At 44.2% G+C, this 26,434-nt stretch overlaps 2 protein-coding genes across 2 annotated transcripts in view; one reads left to right on the top strand and one right to left on the bottom strand.

Moving 5' to 3' along the window:
• The window catches only part of MRPS5 (mitochondrial ribosomal protein S5), a 1,175,798-nt gene that overhangs the window by 605,118 nt on the left and 544,246 nt on the right, over positions 1-26,434 (top strand). The gene's annotated exons all lie outside the window — the stretch shown is intronic.
• LOC135312765 (syntabulin-like) lies at positions 127-26,306 on the bottom strand. The gene is given in 9 exon segments (XM_064448524.1): positions 127-563; positions 566-632; positions 634-1,276; positions 2,500-2,649; positions 3,643-3,846; positions 6,530-6,629; positions 15,481-15,600; positions 16,043-16,142; positions 26,280-26,306. Coding segments are annotated over 9 exon segments (1,848 nt in total).

Below are 26,434 nucleotides of genomic sequence, written 5' to 3'. Positions count from 1 at the left end.
ACCAGAAAGACACCAGCGCGGTGGGGTGCGGGGGTGGGGAACATGGTGACTGGGAGCAGGAGGACTATTTCTGTAGGCAGCAGTACTCTCAGAAAACACCAGTTACAAACATCCTGTAGAAAGGCTTTACCTTTTCCATTCTGAAACAAGTAACATGTTTTCAAACCGATTTATAGGGCAAATCAAATAGTCAAGAGCAAAACGGTGGACTAGGACAGAACTGCAAAACAACGCTCCAGTACTGTAAATGAGATCTGTTCCTGCTCCATGAGTACTGAAAGCCCACATGATAGTTGGTACAACAGGGGCTGCTACAGCCAGATCGCTGGCGAGTCTGCTGCTCCAGTATGTCTTCTTTATTCCTGTCTGAGAAACAGTATTGACGTACCCAAAGACTTCATCATCGTGAGGTTCTGTAAAATCAAGTTCTTTCACAAAATGGTTTTCATTAACTCCGTGCTCCGCCTTCCTGCATGGAGGTGTCACAGGAGACAAAAGGATGGTAGAGTTTGGCTCACCTGGAGTTAAGTCCACTACGATACCAGAATCACTGAGGCTTTCAAGAGAAATTGACCCAATTCCTTCAGGGAAGAAGGCGGGCTTAGAGGACAGGCATCTTGAGCTCTGAGCTCTGAACATGTTTTGAATGAACTGCTCCCCTTCTAGGCTATATGGCACCACATCAGTCTGGATGGTCTGCTCCACCATCATGTTTCTGACTTTCTCCTCCTCCTCCTGGGAAAAAGTTAGTTTCTCACCCAGAACATTTTCAAGCATCTCTTGATTCACAATAGAATTGGAGGGAGCTGAATCACTCAACTCAGAGGTTGTGGTGGTCAAACTCTCTTCAAATAAATCAGTCCCGTTAGCTGTGTCCTCATGAAGAAACAGCCCACTACCTGCCAGCTCCTCCAGAGCTTGGTCCTCTGTGGTGGGGCTGTCTGGCATCGTGGTACACAACGGCTTCCCCTCAGAGTCACATGTGTACTCTGGGCGCTGCTCATCTCTCACAGAGCTCTTCAGGGCCATCTCCATGCTCGACACCAAAGATTCCAGTTTCTTGTGTTCAATGCTTACGTCTAGGAAGTATTTCTGAAATTTTTTGTCTTTCTCAGCCGAGCTCTTCTTCATGTTCTCAATACCTTGTTTGAGTTCTTTAATTTCCCTCCTTGCTTCCAAGAGGCTCAGCTCCATCTCCACATGATTACACTCGTCTTCGATCCAGTCTTCCTTCATACGTTCCACCTGAGCTTTGAGCTTTTCGATTTCTCTTTCCCTGGAGCAAAATAAAAATATCGTAACACTTCTGGTGACTGCCTAGTTGAAGAGTCAACGTGAGGCTCCACCTCACTGGGGTGGCTATGCTGCAAAGATGCTCCAAGGAAGAAGCAAATTCCTCCATGCATCATTTGCTGCCACCTCTGAGAGAACTGGCAGAGATGTCAGCTGGCTGCCAAGACGCACTGGCTGATTCCTAGCTGGAGTCACCAACCTGGCCACACAGCCAGCAGCCTTGTGGGCTATGCTGTGATCCTGGACACTTGGAGGTGAAAGTGGTGGCCTCTGGGTTAGGTCCAACCAGTACAGCGCTTGACATCTCACCTACTGCCTCACCCTGGAGGAAATGACAAACAGCTGCCTGGATGTGTCCCCTGTGCCTGCCAGCAGCTCGTCACGTATAGCCAGAGCCAACAGTGGCCTCAGACAGCAGGATGGCTCAGGGCTGCAGGCACCTGGCTTGCTTTGCACCCGGCTTGCTTTGCACCCCCCCAGCCCAGCATGGATCCAGAGGCTTCTGCCCTCACTTGCAAGCAAGTGGGGAGAAGGGCCCCCTGCGTGAGATCCAGCCCTCACAGGTACAGATGTCGGGCCACCCAAAGCAGGACCAAGGGGTCCCTGGGACTCTACCTTGGGGCTCCATTCAAACAACCCTTTGTGCCCGCTTGGGTTGTGTGTGCTGGAAAGCCAGTTCTCAGAGCACAGCTTTAGTAAAAGAGAGAACATCTGTTGCTGTGTAATGTACATTGTTGCTTCTTCGCTTAGCATCCATACAAAGTGCTACTGCAAAAAAGTCCATATCTAAGCAACAAAACCACAAGCGGGCACACTAGTTTGTGGCAGAGCTTTTCTTTCAGTAGGGGAAAAGGGGGACATTTGTCGTCGTATTTTCTGAGCGAGGTGGAACTTTTTTTATGTATAAAAGGTCTCAGTGCTAAAGTAGGCTGGTGAAGAACTATCCTTTAAAAGTCTTCTATCGGGAAAGTTCAAAAAAAGGGAAAAAGAGACAGCCATATTTGTAACGAAAGTGCCCGGTACATATTCACTGAGCACACAATGAAACCTTAAATACCTGAAAACAACCTAATCAGCCCGATCATATTTCCAATCTCTTAATGAAAACTTTACATGGTCAAGAAAAGAGTAAAAATGATCAGGACTCCCATCCCTTAATGCTCCTGAATAAATCTTGTCCAGTCTTATTTCTGAAGTGAAATATACCTTTCTGTAACTTTGCACTCGGATTCCTTCAGCTTTTTTTTCAAATGCCGTATTGTAACTTCTTTCTGCTGCAGAGGAGTCAAATACCGCTCCGGATTTTCTGGCTTAGTGCTGCAATTGTGACCACAAGAAATAGATTTCCCTGATCGCCTGAAAAGAAAAAAACCATCACACCATCACATAACATCACTCCTACAGTTCTTCAGTCCTGGCAAAAAGGAACACATCCCATAGACTGATATGGCGCTTGGCTCATTTTGGGCTCCTCAGTGTCCACACAAGTGACTCCCTCTGGCAAATCAAAGTACTTGAGAAAAGGGCTGATTTGTGGCTATAGTACAAAATTTACTATTTATCATACTTGTTTTCAGTGCCATTGCCTCAAATGAGACATTTAACTTTAAAACACCTAGCCATCTCCTCACCCAAAACGGTGCCCAAGAGCAGGCAGCTGGGCCATTGGCAAGGGCACCCAGCTGCAGACACAGCCAGGTAAGGAAGCGTACAGACTGAGTTCAGCTCCACATGTGAGTTAAGAAGCCGAGCACCCTGAAACCTACATTAATCCTATCTAGCTTTAGGTGTGTATCTGACGTGCTTGGCTGTTGAGTTGCCTGGGGTGGGAGGAAAGAGAGAGAAAGGGAGGGAGAGAAACAACAATTTCTTCTCTGCAATACGTGTCGCATGCTCCCGCAGGTATTAGTTTTCTTCCCTGTAGAGGAAACTGCACACAGAGGTACCTAAGGCCGGGCAGGGTGAATTTTCACCCGAGCATACAATATTTTCTATACAACCCCACCCAACTCTCTCCAAAGGAGAAAGGACCTTTCTGTGAAAGAACCAGGAAAGCCACATGAGAACTGACAGCATGAAACCACGGAAAGGAGCCTGCCTTGGAGTGAAAACCAGCTACAAAGTGCTTTGACTAAAAGTAACCTTGAATTTTACAGTACTGAAACAGTAAAACTTTTACATGGGATAGAGCACACTGTTGATTGTCGAGCCACCAATATGAAGAGTCACACCCATGCTGAGGAGCAACACGACCCCTTTGGCAAGCCAGACAACCAGCTGATGCCACATTTGAGTGCAGAGAGGGTAAGTCAGTGTGCTGAACACCAGGATGCTGAAATAAAGACTTACCTCGTCACTTGGCTGCTGTCACTTCCTTTGTTTGAGCCTGAGTTGCTTCTGCTGGCTAAAGAAGCCCCATAATTCTGACGGGTGTTCGCAGGACTCGGCTGGGTTTTGCTCAGTGTTGACAAAGGGGCCTTTTCACGGGAAGCAGGTGGGCTGGGTCTGGACTTATTGGATAAGGATCCATTATTCTGACCATGAAGGCCACAACTGGAGGAGAACCAACATGGTTAAAGCATACTGGATTATCTTTATCACACAACTCATTATGAGTCTTATTTCACGCACAAAGCTGTCTAAACACTAAAACAGGTAGATAACTGTGAGTGGCCGGGAAGAAAGTCCTGAAGTCATCAGCCACTGCACACTCTTTCACTGACTGTGGGGCTCTCAGTCTGAATTATGTGATCTAGGGAAACGTTGGCCATTTTCACGTTTCTCTGTGGATAGCACGGTTCCCACTGACTCCACCAGATCATCCACATTCCCTGAACCTCTGACTCCATTAAGCAATGAGAGGACTGCAGCCTGGGCTAGGGCCAAAAGAACCACGCTTCAGCCTTCCCTGGCCAGACCGGCAGAGGGATGCCTGCTCATGGAGGTTTGCTCTAAGACTGCTTTCATGCTCCTTGGCAAGCAGCCTGAGGGATCACAGTGTGTGATGAAAACAGATTTGTTTGAGCCACTGTTCCTTTCTCTCTTTGGCATAGAGGGTGCTTCAGCTGCCACTGTCAACTATTCATAGAATCATAGAAGAGAATCATAGAATCATTAAGGTTGGAAAAGACCCCTAGGATCATCAAGTCCAACCGTCAACCCAACATCACCAAGTCTCCTAAACCATGCCCTGAGGTGCCACATCTACACATCTTTTAAGTACCTCCAGGAATGGCGACTCTAACCACCTCCCTGGGCAGCCTGGTCCAATGCCTGACCATTCATTTGCTTAGATATAGTTCAAAGCCTACGGTGAGCAGGCTGAAATAGTATTAAAATAGACAAAGAAAACCACAGATTTTTTTCTTCCTTCCTTCCTTCCTTCCTTCCTTCCTTCCTTCCTTCCTTCCTTCCTTCCTTCCTTCCTTCCTTCCAGTTTCCCTCATACGTATCTACCTTTCTTTTCCCACTCTTATTTAATAAACCTGACTGTCGACTGTGGGCTTGAAAGCAACTGCTATCTGTGCTGCTGGCAACTGCCAAAGGACTGAGGTGCTCTGAGCACAGCTCCCCAAGGTGGGTTCCTCGCTTGCTCGCTTGGTTTGTCTTCCTGCACTGCTACACTGCTACCTACATCCTCTCATGGACTTTGTTCTTCTCAACTGTAATGAAAGGGCTGGTTTCAGAAAAGAAAAAGGCAAATCCAGCCAACCAAAGAGGCCTGAACATAAAAATTTAAATACCACAGCACTATGAAGCAAGAACTCTTCTCAAGATTCCCTAACTTGGTTTCGTCCCCCCTCTGAAAATGGAACAGTTTATAAGGAAAGTGGCTGCTGCAAACCTTCATCACACTGCTGTGGTTTGGGTGATTTTATAATTATTTTACAATGAAGTGCGGGACTGTGGTTTGTGACAACACTGAGATTTTTCAGAGGAAGTTGAGTCAAACAGTTAAAAGAGAACATATCGCAAAGGAGACCTCTCCTTCCACTTCGTACAGTACAGCATCAACTCTTGGGTGAGGCAGAATTCACATAGACTGTGCATAATGCAGCAATGCAATTGAAGGAGCATTATTACAGAGGACTTCTGTCTAATTAAGTGGGTCAGGATGCTCTAATTTGAAGTTACATTTAAATGCACAGAAATACATGCAATGATACAGAATCTTACTGCAAGTAAGGTGATTTTAGGGCTTCATATGATACTTAGTATTTTTCACACACACACACGCACCCCCGGCCAGTACCTTTACTGGTTAGATTTAATCTAGAGAGTGCTTAGGTAATGTTTATTTTTCTAATGAACAGTCTCATGACACAGATAGGAAACTGCTCATTAAGCATCATTCTGACAATCTCTGTGCGCTGGGGCACACTCCGACCTCAGAGACATCTGTGTGACTTAAGCCTAGAGGTATCCCACTGCCAGTCCCGGCCTGCCTGCCAGCACTTCCACAAAGGGCAGGAAACCCGTCCTGTCAATCTGAACTCTTTCCACCTACTCCAAAAAATGTAACCAGCAGGGATTTTGTGGGTGGAGCACAATGTGCGCTGCTCCACCCAAATGTCCTCATCCTCGCATTCACAAGCTCTCTGGATTTGCACTTCACAAATGATAGGGAGAAATCTTACAGAAATCTTTCTTGAAAGATTTGTTTAGATAGATAACTCATTTATTTTTTTTTTTTTTTTTGCATATAGTTTTAGTTACAGAAAGGTTGGGCAAGGGTGTTGAATACAAAAGCATCAAAGGCAATATTGTCTACTTCTTCCTACAAAAAATAAGGTCATGACCTGGAAAGGCACATGCCAAGCTGACAGTTTATTACAAAGAGAAAACAGTGATAAGACCAAAAGGTTAAGGTTAACTTCTTAGAGGTACTGCTGTTAAGCAACATATACCCAGTTGCCTCCTCCTCCACTCCAGCTGAAGTCTCTTCTGTCTTACCTGAGGGTATCTCCCATACTTGTTATGAACAAACAACACAAAAATACCTGTCGGCTGATCTGGCCTATTGACATGTTTTGGTCTCAAAAAATATAGCTTTTTTTTCCCCTTTCTCATATTACAGTTCTCATCAGTGTAAGTGCTGCCCAAGAGCATAGTGTTAGCCAAATTGTTTCAAAACTCACACTAGTGCTATTTTATGTATTAGCTGCAAGGCCTTACATAGTAGTCTATCTCTGCACTAGCAACTCTCTCACTCTTCAGGAAAAATGGCTTTGCTTACTTGTGAGAAAAAGACCTTTTGCTTCCAGCAGCCGACACATGGGCTTCAGGCACTGAGGTACAGCCTGTGTTGCTTGAAGAGCTAAAATTGGTTTTAATCCCTGGAAAAGAAAAGGGACGAGTAAAAACACAGTGGAAATCATAACTCAAAGGCTGTTTTAAAAATCACGGTGAACAACAAGCATCATCCCTTTGCCCATCCTGTGTGAATTTTAGCAGTTGCATGAATTTTCCAACAACCCTGATGTCAAGCACGTGATTTGTTCTGGATTTGCAACATTTCTTCAGAAGTGGCACTTAAACAAGAGCAGAGAAAAACCATTTGGACACAAACCCCTCACACTAAAGAAGCCCTTTTAGGACACGGCTAGGAACATTTGTTGTGACCACCTGTTTGCTTTCTTACAGCCGTCAATACAAGAATCAGGCTGCTCACGTGGCTCCTGCAGCAGCACACAACTGTAACTGTAGATTTCGCTTGCTTTAAACCATAGGAAAACACTACGCGCTGGGGGAAAAGCCGCTTCCATTTTGGTCTCTGAGACGATGTACACATACATGCATATGTACATATACATGTGTATAGGCTAATAGGGTATATGCGTCTGCGTATGTACACACATATGCAGGTTCTCGTGGCACACAGAAGGACAGTAAAGCAGTTCTAATAGCCTTAAATCAGTCCAATAATCACGCGCGGCTCTCAAGTGCTTCTGGGGTGTTAAGCCATCTACCTGATTTCTGACTTTCTATGGATCACAGCTTTTATTTCCCAAGCCCTGGCATGTACAGGGAAAACCGCTTTCATTTTGCTACAATCAGTAGTAGGCAGAGCCACTAAGAAAGTCTTATCACCTGGAAAAATACCCACCCTAAAGTTAGGATTTTTTTCAGTCTGTCACTCAAATGGCAGATGTCCAAAGCCATACCTGGGCCTTACACTGCAAAGCCACAATATTGTACGATGACTTTAATCTGAGGGAATGGAAATAACTTTCCAACAGCCTTTAAACAGCTGGTCAGGGGGAGCATCTCTCACCTGAGAATTTCTGGGCGCCGTCTCACGCACAGACACCCCCAGCCAGCAGCTGCAGACTTACCATGAACCCCATTTTTGCTATATTTTCCATGATGCATCTGCAGATACCATCATCCCCCACTGGGGTGGATAAACCTTCAGCTGCACAGTCGTTCTTAAATCCTTTGCAGAACTGATGGTGATGTGCACGTCTTGTACCCCAGTTGACTACTTTTGTTGCTGTGACAATGTGATTGCGAAAGCTCACACATCTAAGTCCCAGAACAACCCACCTCAGCAGCATTAACCATGAAAGAGGCTGCCGTTTCTCAAAAACCATTTCTTTTGTCTGAACTGGCTATAACACTTGTTTTGCCCTGATCTGAGACTCCCCTGACTAAGAGGAGTGTCTTACCCACCATTTCCCACAAAGGATACCACATATTCAGTCATCATGAATTTCTCATTTGAAATTCATTCATACATATATTTCCATGCTGCAGCCACTCAGTGTCACAGTGCTGGCAGGCAAGACAACTTGGCACCATGCTCTGACGGAAACGCTCATGCCACACGTAATGGCATCCAACACTGAGAGGCCCGTCACTCTGGCCCCAGCCCACCTTGCAGCAGGCTACAAGCGGCAGCACACCCACTCCCTAGGAGCAGAGCTGTGCACTGCTCTGTGCAACGGGAAGAACAACACAGCGATGGCCAACAAAGTGCTGCAACGTTTTCCAGGATTGCTTCTTGCCTGCAAGACACTGGAGTGAAATAGTGCAGTATCAAGTGCTGTCCCTGCACTTTATTGCTCAGTGGGCAACGGCACTGAGCTAAGAGAGTGCTGCAAACAGCATCATGCTTTCTGCACTGCCTTTTAGCCTCCTTGCTGCCCTGACAGCACCACTACAGTCACCTAGCTCTAGCTGACATGGAGGGGAGAGGGGAGCCTGCAACTCCACGACTGCATGCTGTGCTGCCCACGATGAGGAGCGCAGGCAGTGCCAGCTGGCACAACCCAGGCAGAGGCAGAAAAGGCAGTGACGGTACGTCAGACGTGTGTGCACATCTGCCCCATGGGTTGGAGGACCACTGCTTAGGGAGCTAACACCGTCCTGCCACAGCACTGCAATTGGCTGGGCAAGGTAGAACAGCTTAGGTATACTTGGTCTGCCAGGACAGTATGCAACCCCATCACATACGTACCTATGTCTATGGAGCCAGTATATACATTTCTTACACAGAGCCACACAACAACCGTACATGCATGCCTGGAGTATAGCATCCCAGTCTGCTATTTATAGCCATTACAGATGGTTGGATACCTTGTGGCATGGTCTTCTGGCCTCAAAAGTCAAATTTTGCTTGCACTTGAGCATGTAATATTTTTCCTTCTATAAGAATAAAGCTCAAACTTTCCTGTGTGCATTTGATTGTCCATGTGCTATCTAAATGGTAAGGTTACAACATAGAAAAAAGGAAGAAGTGTAAGTAATATCTGTGACAGGAACACTGACAGCTGAGCAGAACTGGATTCCTAAAACTCAGGATGCATCTGAGTTTAGTAAATCTTTTAAGCTAATTTAGTCTTTTGGTGTAAGTCTTTCTTATTTGCAACTTCACCACTCTTTCATAGCTGCCAAAGTATAGAAACCACAGAACTACCTATCTTCTGACTCCATAAACATGACCTCTTAATATATATCTATGTGTGTGTATATATAGATATAAAAATCATTCTTGATGCTAGGTTTGCATATAGTCACCCAGTGAAACAGAGCTGTAAATGAAACAGCGCTGACAGAGACAGCTTGTCCTCAGAATGTAAAGCACTTCAATTTGCTGAGCTTCTGTGCCTTCAAAAGCATCCTGTTACACAGCAAAGAGACGAAAACACAAAAAAATATAAGTTCACCACTCCAGTGCAGCTGATGGAGGAATAAGTAGCATGCTGTCCCTGTAGATAGCTTTATTTAGAGACCCCAAGGGAAGAGAGGGGGCCTGACTGCATAAGAACTTCCAGCAAAGCCGTTAGAAACAGCTGGAAAAGTAGAGATAATTCAGTTGTAATGCCCTTTATTGAAAGAATCTGTATTTTTAAAAGACTAAGTTTAATTTATCTTAAAACTTTTAACTCACAGCTACATCTCCAGTTTCAATCTTTAACAGCATAAGCAGTAATATTTCCAGGAAACATTAATGCTACTTCTTTTCTATTTAATACGGGGTTGTTCCTGCAAGACTGTTTTTGTACACCACAAGCAATCTAGGAAAGAACACCAGACTGCTCACATGCACGAACAAATGTAAGAAAAAGAAGCTGCACAGAAGTGATGAAGTCTTGCTTCAGCATTTCCGGCTTTTCTTCAGATAACACCCTTTAAAAAACGACCCATGTTGAGGGCAAAGGCTGCCAGCAGGGAATGCACTCAATTCACAGTGTCAAGCTCAGCTGGCAGCGTGTTTTTGTTCCAGTCCCTGGCCTTTGACTTACTATGCGATTTACTATTACTATACATGAGACTCTTGCCTTGCACTTTGCTATAAATTTCACATCCAACAGTAACTGCGTAAATGCAGATATAATCCTGGGAGCAAGGATCAGGACTCTCCTCCACGTAGACTGCTCTATTCTTTGTGTGACAGAGAAGCTGCTCCCATGTGCTCTGCCGCTGCCCGTGTCCGACAGATACCCTCTACTACCCCGAGGTCTAAAGCCAGTGGAGGAAGCTGATGATGCTCTGTAGGTTGCAGTGGTTCAGAACTCTTGTGAGAGGTGTGGATTTGAACTCCTTTGGTCTAAGGAGGGCACTGAACTCAGATCTTTTCCCTGACCTCTACTTGCGCAGCTGCCACACAGAACAGGGTGGGTGGTAGCACCAGTGCTGGCCATAGTTCAAAGCAATGAAACGTGCTGGTTGCTGGCACTCACAGAGGTGGTCTGGCTCTGGTACAGAGGTTCAGAGTGAATGTGAGGCACGTGCATGGGCGCAAGCAGGGTACAAGTAGGTGGCCAAATCTGGGAGACGGGCACGCCTCTCTGGCCTCTCCTGTGGACTGGTAGAGGTGCGTTCCTGCCCGGCATGCTCTCTGCTGTGAATCTTGGATTGTAGTACCTAACCACCCCCTCTTATTGTATATGCAGTTTAGTCATCAAGCGCAGACTTGCAAGTTGTGCTCCCAGAATGACAGTGAGAACCTGAGCACAGCAATGCCTGGCATCAGCATCCCCTCCCCTATCCCACTGCGCTGGGCAAAGAAGCTATCACTTATCACTCTTGGGTGGACATCTACCTGACTGCTTGCCTGTGCCCTCTCCTCAGACAGATCTGTTAATCACGTTGCAGCTGATTGCACAGCGCAGTAACGGCTGATAAATTGGCAGCTGGCAAACATGCAGTCAGAGAAGACGTGGAGCAAAACTTTCAGTGTGGGTGACCATCAACTGTTCAAACCTGCTGGGTGAGGAGACTTCCAGCTCAATGCCAGGCAGAAGACTTTGGGGAAGAACTTCAACGCAGATCCTGCTTCCCTGCATTTAGATCTAAACTTGATTTTACTTGACCCCCTCAATTCATACTGCTGGTTGTGTGATCTAAACTAATTATGCATCTTGATTTTTGCTCATCTAGTTCACCTACTTTTCTTACTTTGGAAGAAAGTTTGTTATCAAATAATCAAAATTTATCTCATTAAGCAGTTTTCCAATCTCATCTAAATACTATAGCTTTGGTAGTAATCTGAGCTGCATTCATGCAAAGTATAAGCACTGCAGATCTCCAAATAAATACGGAATGTGGCTTGTGTATGCCGTGAAACCACAGTCAGTCAAGCTCATCTCTAAAAACAGTCACTACAAACTAATTACTGAGATTGGCTGAGAGCCATCATGTAGACTCTGCATATCACTGTATCCTGAGCCAGCATTTTTCTTCATTGTTTTTAATTCATGGATTTGCAGAGCAGCCACGAGCAGATGTTGGAACAGACAAAGAGCATTACAAGGTGGGGTTTTTTTCCTGCTTTATATACCTTACAGAGATTCTTCGTACGGAAATTAGCCTGACCTAATTCTTTTTTGTGATTCTATATGCAGTTTGAGCTCTTCTAACACCACTTTAGAACAGCTGCCAGCAATTTTCCCTTCTCATCCTGAAATGACCTTTGCTGGGGGAACACATGTTCACGGAGAAGACAACAGTCTGGACAGCTTATCTTTCTGTTCAAACCAAAAGGCTCTTTCGATCAGAGATGGAAGGATGCTACTTTGCTACTCCAACCTCATTAGAAACATTGAGACTGGAGGTTCAAGGAATACCAATAGATGTATAACATGATACTCAACTTGTATATGACAGTTTTGGAAAAACCTCTGTGATGTGTAAATCCACCTACGGACAAGTCTTTAATAAGGAAGCATGTGGTGTCACCTCAGGAGTTTTCTCATATACCTGGCAGTACTACCTGGTCTGCTTGAATAGAAATGAATAGGCTGGTCAGAAGTACTTTTAGAAGCTGGAAAACATCATCTTTGGCAGGGATGACTTAACAGGACACAGAAAGGGAGTGAACTCCGTCATAGACTAGGTCAACATGCCAGCCGTCCCGTTATGTTGGTGGCAGAAGTTTAACAAAGGGCTTTCAGAGGCCTCTTCAACACATCTCCTAAATCTGGTTCCAATGCACAAGGAGGAGAGAGGCTGGCTGGTGCACAGCAACAAACCCCGCAGGCATGCATTCACAGCAGCAAATGCTGCAGGTATGTGTCCACAGCATATATGCAAACGCATGAAATCACATGCTAAACCTGATTCAGCTGAAAGCTTTTGCACAATCACCCTTAATAGAAGGCACATGGTTTTCATTATAATGTGCATAAAACATTTTAAATCAGTTTTACCTGTTTTCAACAGGGAAGAGAAAACCACCAGAATGAGAAACATATGCGAGAGGTAACTAACTAAGCAGCCCTGCAATCCCAGGATCAAAAGCAAAATTTGTCATAAAGCTAGCCAAACATTTACTGTAACGCACACCTTGAAATTATTACAAAAAAATAATAGAGATCAAGTGCCATCTACTGAAACGAACAGTAAAACCCTACCCAGTATATTGATTGGTTGCCTAAACTATATTTCTATAGTTAAAAAGAAAGACAAGGTGGGTCTCAAAGCAATGAATGTCAAGTTACGACTGCTGTCATTTGCTTGTTTTTCCCCCCAGTAGCACTCTTAGCATTAAGGAACACTAAGGACAGACATGAAGCCTGTGCTTTTTCAGCCTATTAATCCTTGAGGGTTTGCGGTCACACCGTATTCTGCCAACTTTAGCAAACACTCACAGCCTGCCAGGTGCCCAGACTTCGAAAGCCAACAACTTCCTATTACTTACAGAATTTCAGAAGGGAGGAACAGGCGACCTGTAATGAAATGCCTCAACATGGAAGCAAGACAAGGCTTGTAATCCAAATAAAATACAAAACAAACTCTGCAGAATTTTCATTTCCTTTCAACACAACTTACATAACAGTACACCTAAGATACGGTATTATAAGGTACATCTACTGTTTTGTTACAACACATTAAAAGTAATATATTTCAAGCTCCTTGGGGAAGCGATGTCCACCTTGCAGCGGCTGGAGCAGGATTTATGAAAGGATGCCAGGTCCCCAGCTCCACAGGGGGAATTTTGGAAGTAGCACTCTCCCTATCTGCCACCTCACTTGAGAAATCCCGCTCTCAATCAGCAGAGTGTCTCAGCTATGTGAAAATCTTGTTTCTGGGCATGCCTAGAAGCAGGTCAGCTTTAAAAGCACTGAAGAGCTCGGTGCCTGGCTCCTCTCTAAAGACCAGGGTGGGTGTTTCACACTACACAGAAGACATCAGGGTCCACACAAAAGCAGCCCAAGGAAAGCTCTCTTCTGCTCTCTGCTTTACTGGAGAAAGGATCCACCTGGGATTTGCAGGGCCAGATTTAGCTTTGAACTGGGAGGAGGCTGCACATCATCTCCCCATCACGCCACCTGGGGCACGCACTGCGTCCAGCTGTAAGAACCAGGGGAGGAGATGGGGTTCCTGTCCTCTCAGCTTATCAGGGCCTTCTCCAGCTCCTCCACAGATTCACCCAGTTGAGGGTGCCTGCACGTCTTTGTCACCCGTTGCTACAGAGTGGAATCCAAACAGGCCTGAATTTCCCACAGCTCCCCTGCCTCCATCAGGAGACCCTGCCTAACCCCTGCACCCAACACACCTGAGAAAAGTAAGTTCTACAATCTAGAGTTTTGGGCAAAGTTGGGCAACCTCTGCCTAGTTGCTCTATCAGATGCTGGGTTTTATTTTCTGTTCATAATTGTGGTTTATTTATTGGAACAGGGACTGGGCATGCATTTCCCCCTTCTTCCAGGCTCTTCCTAATCTCGGAATCATAACGACAGGTGAGGACCAAAAGAGATTGAAGGCATCTAAAACACAGCTTCCCCAGGATTTATATAGCTACGTACGTAAAAGCAAGCAAATGTTCAAAATGCCACCGCTATCTGCGAAGACCTGCTTAGTTGTTTATGGCTGAGTTTAAAAAAGGGGGACAAATATTTTGATAGTTTTATTATTTTAATTTAACTAATTCTTAATTAAAAATAAATCCTTTCCGTTTTTAATTTTTAAAATTTTATATTTTAAAAATATAATTAAATATTCTAATTTAATTAAACAAATTTAAAATTTATTGAATTAAATTAAGTACATTAATTAAAGCATTAAAATATCTCTAAGCATTCTAAATGTTTTAGATTGAAGATTGTCTTTGTTCAGTCTGAGAGAAAGGTTTTCTTTAATGTTTTGATTTGGCAGCAAACCCCAAATCAATTCTTTGCATAACTCCACTTTGAACATAAGAAAATGGCAGACAAAAAAAAAAGAGGGGATGTAGAGGAAAACAGAAAAGGAAATAATCTATCCATTCTCAGAAAACAGTTCAAACAGTTCAAATCCCAGGATTCTCTTTAAAAAGGCGGGGTTCCAAAAAAGGTCAACAACAATGATGACAGGATTACAGGGCACTGTTTATGAAGGAAGATTAAGGGAATACAATTTGTGTATTCTAATCAGTCTGGCAACACTCTACCATGGGGAGGAGGAATACAGCTGGAAAACTGTAAAGAAAACCATTTAACAGCAACACAGGATTCTGGCTATGATGCATGTTATGTCATGAAAAATTACTTTAAATAAAAACTGATGTTTGGTGGAAGTGCTCATAGTAGAATGTAGCTGGAGTATGTTCAGAATATTTTAAGCAGGGCATCAGAAAACTATTTTCAACACTGGCATAAATAATACAGATTGTAAATTACAAGCAGAGCACCAAGAAAAAAAAAAAATCTCCTAAGAGAACATCTATAATGGCCTTTCCATAGGCACAGTATTTCCTTCCATACAGGTGAAGCGGGCTGAAAACCACGGAAAACAGCCAGAAAGAGCAGAACATTTGCTGCAGTAGATACACAAATTGCAAAGCCTGTTCCAGCTTGACCTCACACATATTTTAAAACAAATACTTAAGAGCGTGCAGTGTGTATAGCATCGGTTTCTCTTATTTGACTCATATTCCATAACGAATGAGCAGAAGAGAGAAAAAAGCTTCTTAAATATAAAAAAGACTTTTTTTTTTTTTACTAAAGATCACTGCTCTGGCCATCTTGCATACCTGCCTCAACTCTGACCTCTAAACCTCAGTGCCCTTCTTACGCCAGGAGCTCAGCCATCTTTTCCCGATGGAGGAGGAGCATGTCCCCACAGTCCCCAGGAGACCTGCATCTCTATCAAAAGGCATTTGGCACTAAAAGGTGAATTGGCTGGCACAGGTCTCACCTTGTCCAACAGCCCAGCGGCTGAGGCGCTCCCTGCAAAAGTCCCATATCTGCATCCCCTACTTACTCAGATTTGCAGTTGGAGCCGTGGCTTTCTCACGGACCACGCGCAAGGCTGAGCTTGAGGTTGCAGGCATCCTGAGGCGAGAATCTCCCTTTAACAGTTGGCGTCCCACTTTCAGGAGATCTGGAGTGGTATCAGGACAATTAATGGGCCAGAGAGAGAGAGAGAGAGAGAGAGAGAAGAGTTATGGTGTGCCTGCTGGGTACTTGGCTTCAAACCCCCAATAAAAGAGTAACTAGATTATACAAAGTGGAAGAGCTTCCCTGGGAGCAGACTCCCTGCATCCCCTCAGCCTGCTCAGCAGCCTGCTACTAGGGCACTCGTCTCCTTTGTGCTCAAGTCCAGCCTCCAAAAGAGGCAAACAGATCTAAGTAGAAGTTTCTTTTCCCTTTACTGAACTAAGTAACAGGCATCTCCTTTTAATGTTCTTTTCCTTTGTGAGGAAGGACGTAAGCACCTAAGTGCGCAAGATTTGTGCCCGAGACCCTGAATTGTAGGTGGCCTGTGCCACCAGCCCAGAGCTGAGCACATCATTGCTTAGGACAGATGGGATTCAGGCTTTCGCCTTTTACTTGCCCATTCCTCCTTTGTAACTTGCTGACTTCTTTTCGGGATCCTCTATTATCTCTGTGATGTCTGGGTGCCTGCTGCAGCCCGAGAGTCTTCTGAACAAAAGGAGATATATGTCTTGAGGGGCCTCAGCCCAACCACGTCCCTACTAAGCAACATCAACAATAATTTTTTAGAAAGGGTGGATCATACAATCTGTGACATTTTTCTAGAACACTTTAATTTAACAGGAACTTGCAGATTTGGGTTCAAAAATACAAAACACTTGAAAGCCAAAACAGTCTTTGTAGGTGCTACTTTGTTTATTCTTCTTTGAAAGAAATACGTGGCCCTTTGCATATATTATCCACACCAATTCAACTCAATTTGTTGAAATTCAAACTCTAAATCTAAAACATATAAAAATCCTAAATAAAAAACCATAGCGCTATGCTAATAATTTTTCAAAGATGCTTTTTCAGCATCTTTTGCTCAAAATATTTGTCTTCCAATTATATTCCGTTCTTATCTCTTGGAAGTTACACAGCACTTTTTTCACTTCAGTGCAGTTCAGTTAGCTTATACCCTAAAAATTCTTCGCTCCTGCTAACAAAATTCACGGTGCAACGGGAGATACAGGCTGTCCATGTGCAATGCTAGCTGCCTTGGGCAGCGGTCCTCAGAAACAGGACAAACGGACAGTGCCCAAGCCTATCAGGGATGAACAGGAGAGGAAAAGGCATCTAATTAGACTTACTTGAAGATCCAAGTGTGATCTTCAAACACAAACTTTCTTCCGCAAATGAATGTCTAAGACTGGGTTTCCTTTCTGTTAAACAAAACAAAACAAAACAAAACAAACAAAAAAAAAATAAGTAAAAGAAAAGAGACAGAAACCGTACTTGGCTTCAGTAAAGGCTAACAGCAGAGCTGTCATAGACCTGATGAGGAACACAGGAGATCGGGGTGGGATTCATCTGACTAAGCATGGATGTCTCTAATGTAGACACCCATGTCTGAGCCAGCCTCGGTCCCATATTTAGGCAACCGAGAGTTCGTCAATATAACCAGTGAGTTCAAGGTACTCCCTCACCCCCGAAACAGCTCCCACAACGGCCAGGAGAGAAACGGCAGATTCACCTGTTAAAGCTGTTCCACTTCTGATCAGCAATGGGACCAGTCACTGGGGCAGACAAGGGGGGCGCCCCCCCATCTGCAGCCCACACCTCCTGAAGGTTGTCCAAGGAGACCCGTAGATTCGGTTTTCACCTCTCCTGAATCACAAATACCGAGGGATTTACCCCAGGCAGAGGAGCCCCAGCGGGATCCGCCGCCTGCGCTGGGTCCGTTGACCCAACTGGCAGGGACCGGTCAAAAACTGCCACGGGGGGGACCCAGGCGTTCCGATGCACGCGGAGGGGGCTGGGCTATGCAAATGAGGGCACCCCCAGCAGCCGCTTCCCCCCTGCTGCCAGCCGCCAGGCCTCACAGCACCAACTGCTACAACACACCAAGCCTTCACAGGGTGACGCCTCTCTGTGCTCAACTCCGGGATGCAAGCTTCGAGGTTAGCGCGGGCTTCAGCCTGGGCACGGCATCCTCGCTCACGGAGGGTGACATGTGCGCGCTCATTTCCCTCTGAAAGAGTTAAAAATAACATTAGAAACCCTCAAGCTGACACAACAACATCTTCAACTCGTTTAAACTAGACACAGGAGATGTTTCTGTGATCCGAGTTTTTAAGAACAAAAATACATGCTTTTTTGAGCCTGCAGCCGTTTTAATGCTGACTCTACTCCAGCAGTGCTTATTGAGAATGAAATCCATGTGCAGAGAAAGTAAGGATCTCCCTTAGCTGCCCGTGTCTGGGTACCTATTGGTGCTCAGTTAATATCTGGAAGTGTCTTAGACTGGAAGCATTTTTGTGTAGTAATGGAGGGCTGTGTTCCGTTAAGTAACAGGGAAGACTATATCCTGTGACCTTTTCTCTGGTGGCTTGGTATGTATGTGCAGCAGTTGAAATAAGCCCAATATGGCTTCCTGGAGACCAAAGCGTTCTGGAAGACAGTGCTGAGCAGTAGGCTACTAGTGCCTGCAAAGTTCCTGTAGTCTCTTTCTTCCCCACTCCCCAGCAGATTCTGGGCTGAGATGCACCCAGATTTTCCAGGCAGTGATCAACCTAGTGGACGATAAACTGGATTTTCCTTTAAACTGGATTTTCAGTTAATTGAAGTTAGTTAGAACTTGGTTGCTTCTGCAAATTGTAGATACCTATCTGCACCTTTAGACTTTCTAAATGCCAACAAATTTATTTTTTTTCCCAACAGGAACAGTGAAGCTAAATGCTCTTTGGCTGAATAAGCAGCACTGTATAAAATGTCTCGTGTGTGAAGATGTTTTTTGTACATTTATAATCGTGTTGAAGTAAAAGAATAGTATGAAGTCGTTCTTCTAACAGTTATTCAGTAGGTCTACAGTAAGTAAAACCACGCTGGAATAAGAAGGTCTGCTAACGGTGTGCTAACAGTGCTTATAATTAGTGTTCTGTTAACCAATGAGTTGGGTTTTCCCGGGCATAAATTGTGTTAGGAATGCAAAGCAAGGCTGACATCAGGAATGAATACTTCCCTGGTTTAAACAGCTTGCATCATTCCATCCAAACTCCGCTCAAATTCTTGCTTTGGAACCCAGAAAGAATGAGTCACATGTGGCTGTAGTTCATCATAGGTGCCTCTTTATTGAGAAACGAAACCTTTTCTGAGCCTGAAAGGTCGTAGCTTTATGTTGAATACGCATAGGAAGTTTGGAATAGAGATCAATGTTTGGAATAATGACCAAGTAAAAGAGCAGTGAAAGGGTAATCACTTTGTGGTTGTATTTATTGCTTGTATTTATTTTTCAGTGACTTCAGTTCCTCTGTCTGAGGTAATGTGAAGGTCTCCTCTCATCTGGATGCTACTGAAGTCCAATAAAATCACTCAGCCAGCGGAGTGCATGGAAACCACCTCTCTGTGCAGAGGAGTTGTGTGTTGTGCAGTTTATAGGGCGGGGCAGAAACATGATCTGCTGTGACTGTCCTCACTTCACAATTGCAAATGAATAGCAGCACTGCTTAACGCCTCATGTGGCTTTTTGGAATACCGCTGCCTTTACATGCAGGCTAGCGCGCATATACCGTCTTCCTTTCTGCATTGGTTCAGAGGTGCAGGGAACATACAAAAATCTGCTACTGTAAAGTGGCAAACATTATTACTCTGCATATGCTAGACTGACAGCACTGTCACCTATCTGGCCTTCTGGTGGAATGTACAACAGTGGGTCATCACCTCAAAAACACCCTTGGGAATTCCGTTAACTTGGGAGGTAGATCCTGATGCAAATTACTAATTTCATTCTTCCATGACAGACAGCAGAGCAGCTTAACAGAGCACAGGGAAACTTCTGGCCATTAATAATCAATGAAGGGAAACCGTGAAGGTACTGAATAAGTGCAGTCCCTCTCCTGTCCTGCCCAGTCCAAAGATAATATGAAGCCTTTGTACCTCAAATACTTCTAAGTTTTGTGTGTCCAGTTTGTCCATAGTTGGCATCTACCAGACACGGCTGCATCCAGTGATGACAGCTTTTAATTCTCTGCATTTTACACACTGATGTGGATGCGCACGGGTAGTTTAGGCATGTTGAAAGTTAACTCCTTTCGGCCTTGTCAATGAGAATTCTTGATTCTCTTTTAATAAGCACATCTTTATTCTTACCGAATCTGTGTTAAATTTCACCTTTTCAAACTAATGAAGCTTCACTTTTATTTTTAAGTCCTCTTGCAAGCAGCTTGACAGATTTTTCTAATCTAATAAACTGAATGCGAAGCCGGAGCGACCTCCTAACATCATTCTGTTACTACTTATGCAATCGAGGAGAGAGCTGCAACGTGGCACTTGGAGTATGGATCCAGTTGTTGCCCCAGCGCCACTCAGTGATGTGTTCTAGCTGAAGTGGGGAATAAAACAAGTGGATTTGGGGGTTACTTTTTTCCTTTGCTCTAGTCAGCCATGTATTTGTTGAAATTAGAAACCTATTTCTGTCGACAGATTCTCTGAGCTAGCAGGTAATGGTGTCTGGGGTTTTATAGCAGTGATAAGAAATAATGCTAAAAGGATATACAACCGTAGACTTTAATTTTTTTTTCCTTAAAGGCTATTGTTTCTATCTGTACTGAGCAATAGAATACAACACAGATGCTGAATACATGAAAAGGAACATTAGAAGTTGTCATCTCATCTGATCATGAAGAAAATGTTTGTAGTACTTGCATTACAAAGAGGATAGCTTCTGATGCCTCTGCTGAGGGGAAGGAGGGACACAAGCCAATGTCCTAGGCAAGTCAAATTGTTTTGGTCTGATTTTGAAAAAGACAGGTAGTATTGTTACTTGAAGCATTAGATTTGTCTAAATAGCTCTGGGCCTTACAACTGTCCTACGTTCTCCCTGACACACTGAATCCTTGAGAACTGAGTGGCTTTTAGATTGTAAAATATTTGGGCAAATTATGAATTATAACCCATTTCTGACAGGAACTTAAAGTATGCTGAAAATTGGACTCGTGTTCTTTAGCAGTTCACATTTTCTTTAATTGCAGACAACAACAGATAGAAGAAAGGGGAAAAAAAAAAAGAGAAGCAGCGCAGCAACGAAAGAAAATGGGGGAAGAAGCCCAAAGGCTAATGAAAGAAGAAGAAAACAAAACTGATGTAGAAGCGTCCGGACACAAACCAGGCATCAGTGGCACAGTGCCAAGGAAAAAGAGAACTTCAGCTCTACAACATACATATTGGTATTGATTTAAGTATTTCTAGGGCTTCAGCATTTCTAGGACTCCAACCGTTTGGTTTCAGGGCATTCTTCAGGGCATCTTGGAAGGCAGGGTTCTCTCAGAATATCTTCAAAGACTAGTAGGTGGTTATTAAAGGAGAAAAAAAGCCCACAGAAAATCATGCCTTGATGGAATGAAGTTTCCTGCAATAGTCCTATTCCAGCACCCTTCTTTGCAGCAAAAGTGATTGAGCAAGGATGTTGATTGAGAGACATCCTTAATGAATAGTTCAAGCCTAGAGAAAAGAATGGAAATACCTAAGAGTGTGGTAAATCTCCTGTATTGTCTATGCTTACCCGAAACATGTAATTAAACAGTTTTAAAGAACCCTTTGCTTCCTGCCTGATCGAGAATGTCTGCTTTTGCCTTTCCATAAAGGTATTTATAAATGTTTCACATTTTTCCATGGGAGATAATATTGACGCGTGCAGAAGAAAATTACTTGTTAAAGGTGACCTATGACTCTCAACGTCCTCCTGGTAGAGTACGCTCTGGTAGAGCACAAGTTACAGCTGAACACAAAAGTGGATTTCTTGTCACTTTGTCACCTGCAGCCCCTGTGCTACCATGCCCCTTTACAACACTACAGTGGTTAACAGCAGGGGCATCGCTACACAGCAGTGGTGCGTGCTGCTCCTTTCTTATGAAGGCTAATGTTGTGAACGTAGGGGAGCAATTCAATCGCTTACTTGTATTGGTAAATTTGTATTTCTAGCAGAAATTCTTCTACTTCCTACATTAAGGGGAAAAAAAGTCTCACGCTGTATACTTGTTGCATAGGTAGTACAACTGAAAAAAAGGTGTCCTCCTGTGAATACACCTAAGTGTGAAAATTCTCAGTTCAGTTAACAGCACTTCTCAGGTTCCATTTTTGTACACTTACTGTATGTATTTACAGTGGGATTCCTCTCAGAAAAGCGTGCAAGGTAAATAGGCAGTAGAAGACAACAGTAGTTTAATGAAGAAGAAAAGTTAATGTCTGCTGGAGGGAAAGGTGTGTGGGAGGAGGAGGGTCCATGTGGTCATTATGTGCAGCTCAGAACTTCAGTGAATACCTCCTGCATCTTCTGCTGTGCGGATGCTATTATCCCTGAATTCATGGGCTGTCTTGTGGCAGATGAGCGAGGACAGCAAATTCTGTGCCTGAGACGGGTTCCCTGTGTATCCAGGGTCCTGTGAAGTTGTGACAGAACGGGAAGGGGCGGGGGGACTAGATCACCTCTGCCTCGAAAAATAGAATTTTTAACTAAGTTGTAAGACACAAGTTCTGCTTAAAAGAGAAGTACTTGAGAAAGTAAAGACAGTAAGACTTACTCTGAATGGCCTTTGTCATGGAGAAAAGTTTAAAAAAATATTTAGTATGCTTGTCATGCTGCTTAAAATCTTGCACAGACCAACTGATTTGACAGCAATTTTTAGACATTAAAGAAGTCATTGAGAAATGTGAAATTTTAAAACACCTTTTAGAAAGCAACAATATGCACTTTTGTGTGTATCTTCTGCGCAAGGGTTCTGGCTGGAGTAGAATCGATGACTACAGTCTGTCCGGACTGAACAGCAGTATGGCAAGCAAATCTGCTCCTAGTACACACCTCTAAAGTATCTGATGGTGGATTGGAGATAAGAAGAAAGTCTGTGAATAAGCTTTAATAGCAATCCGCGTCTGTCCTTTCAACCACACTGATGAAGCAAGGAGGCACATGTCATAATTCTTTCCCTATTGCTGACACAGGGCAGGGAAACCTAATACCTGTTGCCTAGTTTAGGTTGGAAGCGACATCGCATCTTTCTAAAAAAATTAGTTTAGTGCTTACTATTGCTATTTCTGAGACAATGTAAAATAGGTGCAAATAGATGTTATTTATTAAAAATAAGAAAACATTGGCTAGTTAAGAAGTTAGAAACAAAGCCCCTGACTGCGTCATGAGAATGCTCGTGTGTTTTTGAGCCTTCAGCCGTTTTAAAAACGATTAGGTGCTGCCACCTCCTGCACATCAGCCCTCCTGCGTTGCTTTGCCCTCTCCTGCTGCGTACTCACACTGTTTTGCTGTTCTTCCCTCCATTTCCCTGCCTGTACTTGAGCACAACTGCTCTAGGTATTGCTCCCATCTACTCTACCAAGTCCTGACATAATGCCAGAAAGGGTACAGTGCTCTCGCAGGTAGTAGTCTGTATGTCAAAACAGCATGCATTGGTTTCATATGTTTTCCTGCGCTATAGTTGCTTGTGTTTGCAATGTCCCATGTTCATTTGTCTGAAGGGTTTTGGAGGAAAATGCTCCCCTGTTCTGCTCATGTAGGACATAAATAAAACAGTGCTTCAATTTTAGCGCATTTCTAGCGGTTGGGATTTAGGTGAGGTGGTTGATTTGGGGGGGGAAAGAAGGCAAAATGAGGAAGTGATCAGAAGTGAAGAACAGCCTTGTGAGTGGGTGGACCTAAGTAAGCATGCAGGTGAATCTCTGGTGAGGCGGTGGGCAGTGCCTGTGCCTGGGTGTTTTCAGCAGCTGAGAGGCATGTTGGGTACCTCTTCAGCTGAATATTAAAGAAAGGCTTCTTTGAGCCTGGATTAGAAAGAGAAATGCATAATGGGATTATCAATAGGTGTTGCTTCAACCAGGGAAGGAGCCGACTTGGTTCCTATGCTACCCTGTAAGCATGAATTCAAGCAGCCCCCTGCTACCTGACCCTTAACCTATGCCCTGCTTGTCCTCCCCACCTGCACACTTTGAGGCAAGACTTCCCAGTGTGGTATGAACAATTTCTCAACTCAGAAAAAGGAGGAGGTTTTATTGAACTCTTTGGAGGCTAATGGTCCTCCCCTAGCTGCTCCATACAGCACCAGCAGGATCCAGGTGAATCATGACTAAGAGTAAAGCCAAATATTAGATGGGGAAAAATCAAGATGGTACATTTGTCACAACAACTGGGATATCCTCTGTGGATCGGGGAGCAAAGGCCAGTCCCACAAAGTCTGGGACTGGAGCATTTATCGTGGTACTTCAGGCCTCTTCTTACAAAGGGTACCTTGAGCTGTCTACATGCTTGCAGGATGGAGGAGGAAAGGTGGCAGCTTGGAAGCGAGCTGTATTTCAGGAAGAGATCAGAGCACGGACTTCTATCAGGAATGTGACGGGAACTCTCTTGCTGAGCATAGGTAAATAACTTATGAGAGTTGAGCGGACAGAAGATTTTTAAGGGCAAGAAGCAATTTTGACGTTATTCTGGTGTTAGCGCCTTGTGTCTTAAACATGGACCATGTCCAAAACATGGTTTGAAATGAGTTCAGCCTATTGACATTTTAAATGTAAGTGTAGGTTCATACTGCTTTGTTGCCTGCTTGCTGCAAAAGACACCCACGTAGTCACAGGTGAATCTCTCTCCTAGAACTGAAGATCTAAACTAGTCCTCTAAACTAGGCTCCATTTCACCACCACTCACAGCAAAGATCACTTAAACAATAGTGGCTGTTAAAGAGAAACCCAAAATTGTGATAAAGATGGTAAAATCACATATAAAATATTGCGCTCTCAGCCTTGAACAGACATGCTTTGAAGTAGCAATAAGGCATGTTGTGTCATGTGTTCTAGTCCCATCCCCTCCACCCCCCAACCTATTAATTTTGGCCCTTGTGCCCAGGTACTTAAAAGAAAAGCTTTTGAAAGTGACTTTGCAGCAACTATGTATTGCAGTAGTGTCATAAGGCAAGTCAAGTGGCCTGCAGGAACCCAGCAAGGTAGGTGAGCATGGAAGAGGGTGTTGCTGGCAGAGGAAGCAAGACGCTCTCATCTTCTCATCTTTGTGAACTCTTGGAGCCTGTGTTACATCAACATGCCTGTTCGATTTCTCTTCCTTAGTGAAATGCTTAATGAACACTAGGGAATCTGTTGCAAACACAAGTAATTCAGAACCCAGGCATTACAAGGATGCAAAAGGTCTCTGAATTGCCTCTGTAAGCATTGGTGCATATCACCCTCTTGAGTGTTGCAAATGCTCCCCACATGCTGGCCAACTGTTCCTCCTTCCTTGTGGCTAATTCTTCCCCAAAGCGGCAGGGCAGTGCATGGCGTTGTCTGGCTTCACTAGGCTTCTTCTGCTCTGGGTTGCACAGAGAAATATTACACTTGCTTTGCTGGAGGGGAGAACAGGAAGCCAGTGAGGTTTAACCGGCCAGAGGTGTTGTTGAAAGGTTGGGTGGAGTCAGGCAAACACCGCTATGTCGTCTGTTGGTTGGCATTGCCCTCCTCTGAACTATGCACGGATTTCAAGTTTTGGACAGGAAGAATTTGTGGTTTGATGGTCACAGTGGCATCTCGGTGGGCACACTGAGACTGCATGGCTCTCAGATTAATTAAACAAGGTATTCTGGACTTCTGTTACATGCCGGGAAGACTGACACTCTCCTGGCAGCACAGAAATGAGCAGTTACAAGCTTCTGGAAGATTGCATTGAATTAAAGATTAGGCACTTGCATTTGTTAACTCAGCATGGGTGCAGTCATGCAGGTGGCATGTGTGTCCACAGACCAACTGGAGCCTTTTTCTCTGCCTGAGTGCTTATGCTTGGAGCTGTAATGAAGTTTTTCTCAGCAGAATTCTGTTCTTTGGGTCCTGATGGTTCCTTATGCCCTGATACAGTGCCTCCGCCAGCTCTGCCTGTGGCCAACAGCTCAGCTGAGACCGGCTATTTTATATGGCTTTGCTACAATAAAACACTCACACATTTACCATTTCTAACAGGCTTCATTGAACTTGTGATTATAAAGGTAATTTACAATAAAACAATTAAATAAACAATAAGCTAAAGCACAATACATTTCAAAGGGTTCATATGACTACAACATTCCAACACATTAAAACTTTAAAACAACATTAACACTCAAATTGTACCTACACCTATACTTATCTTTCTAACACGTTTCAAGACTCTCAACAAAGTACCTTTTTGGTTACAGTCCCTGTAAACACACAAGACCAGTGAAACACTCAAGCAATTGTACAACTGAGAAGAACACTACACAAGACAGGAACAAACAATGTGCTGGAAACTGCCTGGGGAATAGGGGGTTGACCTCTAAATTGAACTGACTCTTTGGACAACGAATGGATAACACTAGCATGCTCCCTGGAATACATGTGTGACATCCTTAGCGGGAACAAGTCTCCGTGTCACTCAACACTGTAATTTCACAAAAGTTTTAGGTTAGTGCCGCCTAAAGAAATAGCCCACCTTTCTCTGGCCGTTTGCTCCCGTGCACGTCTCACGCTACTCTTGAGCCAGTGCAAAGTGCTGGTATATTTGCCCAGTGAACCAGCCAGGGAAACTCATTGAGCTTAACAAACAACAAATTAACATTCAGCAAACAAACATGAAAGAGAACTCACTGTATTCTCCTTGATCTCCCTGGTCATGTTCACTGTGCAGATATGTTGGCACCAGAAAGACACCAGCGCGGTGGGGTGCGGGGGTGGGGAACATGGTGACTGGGAGCAGGAGGACTATTTCTGTAGGCAGCAGTACTCTCAGAAAACACCAGTTA

This window comes from Phalacrocorax carbo, chromosome 3, assembly GCF_963921805.1.
Source record: "Phalacrocorax carbo chromosome 3, bPhaCar2.1, whole genome shotgun sequence".
NCBI lineage: Eukaryota > Metazoa > Chordata > Aves > Suliformes > Phalacrocoracidae > Phalacrocorax > Phalacrocorax carbo.
The sequence above is the reverse complement of the archived record's forward strand: the minus strand, read 5'-3'. Positions and strand labels throughout refer to the sequence as shown.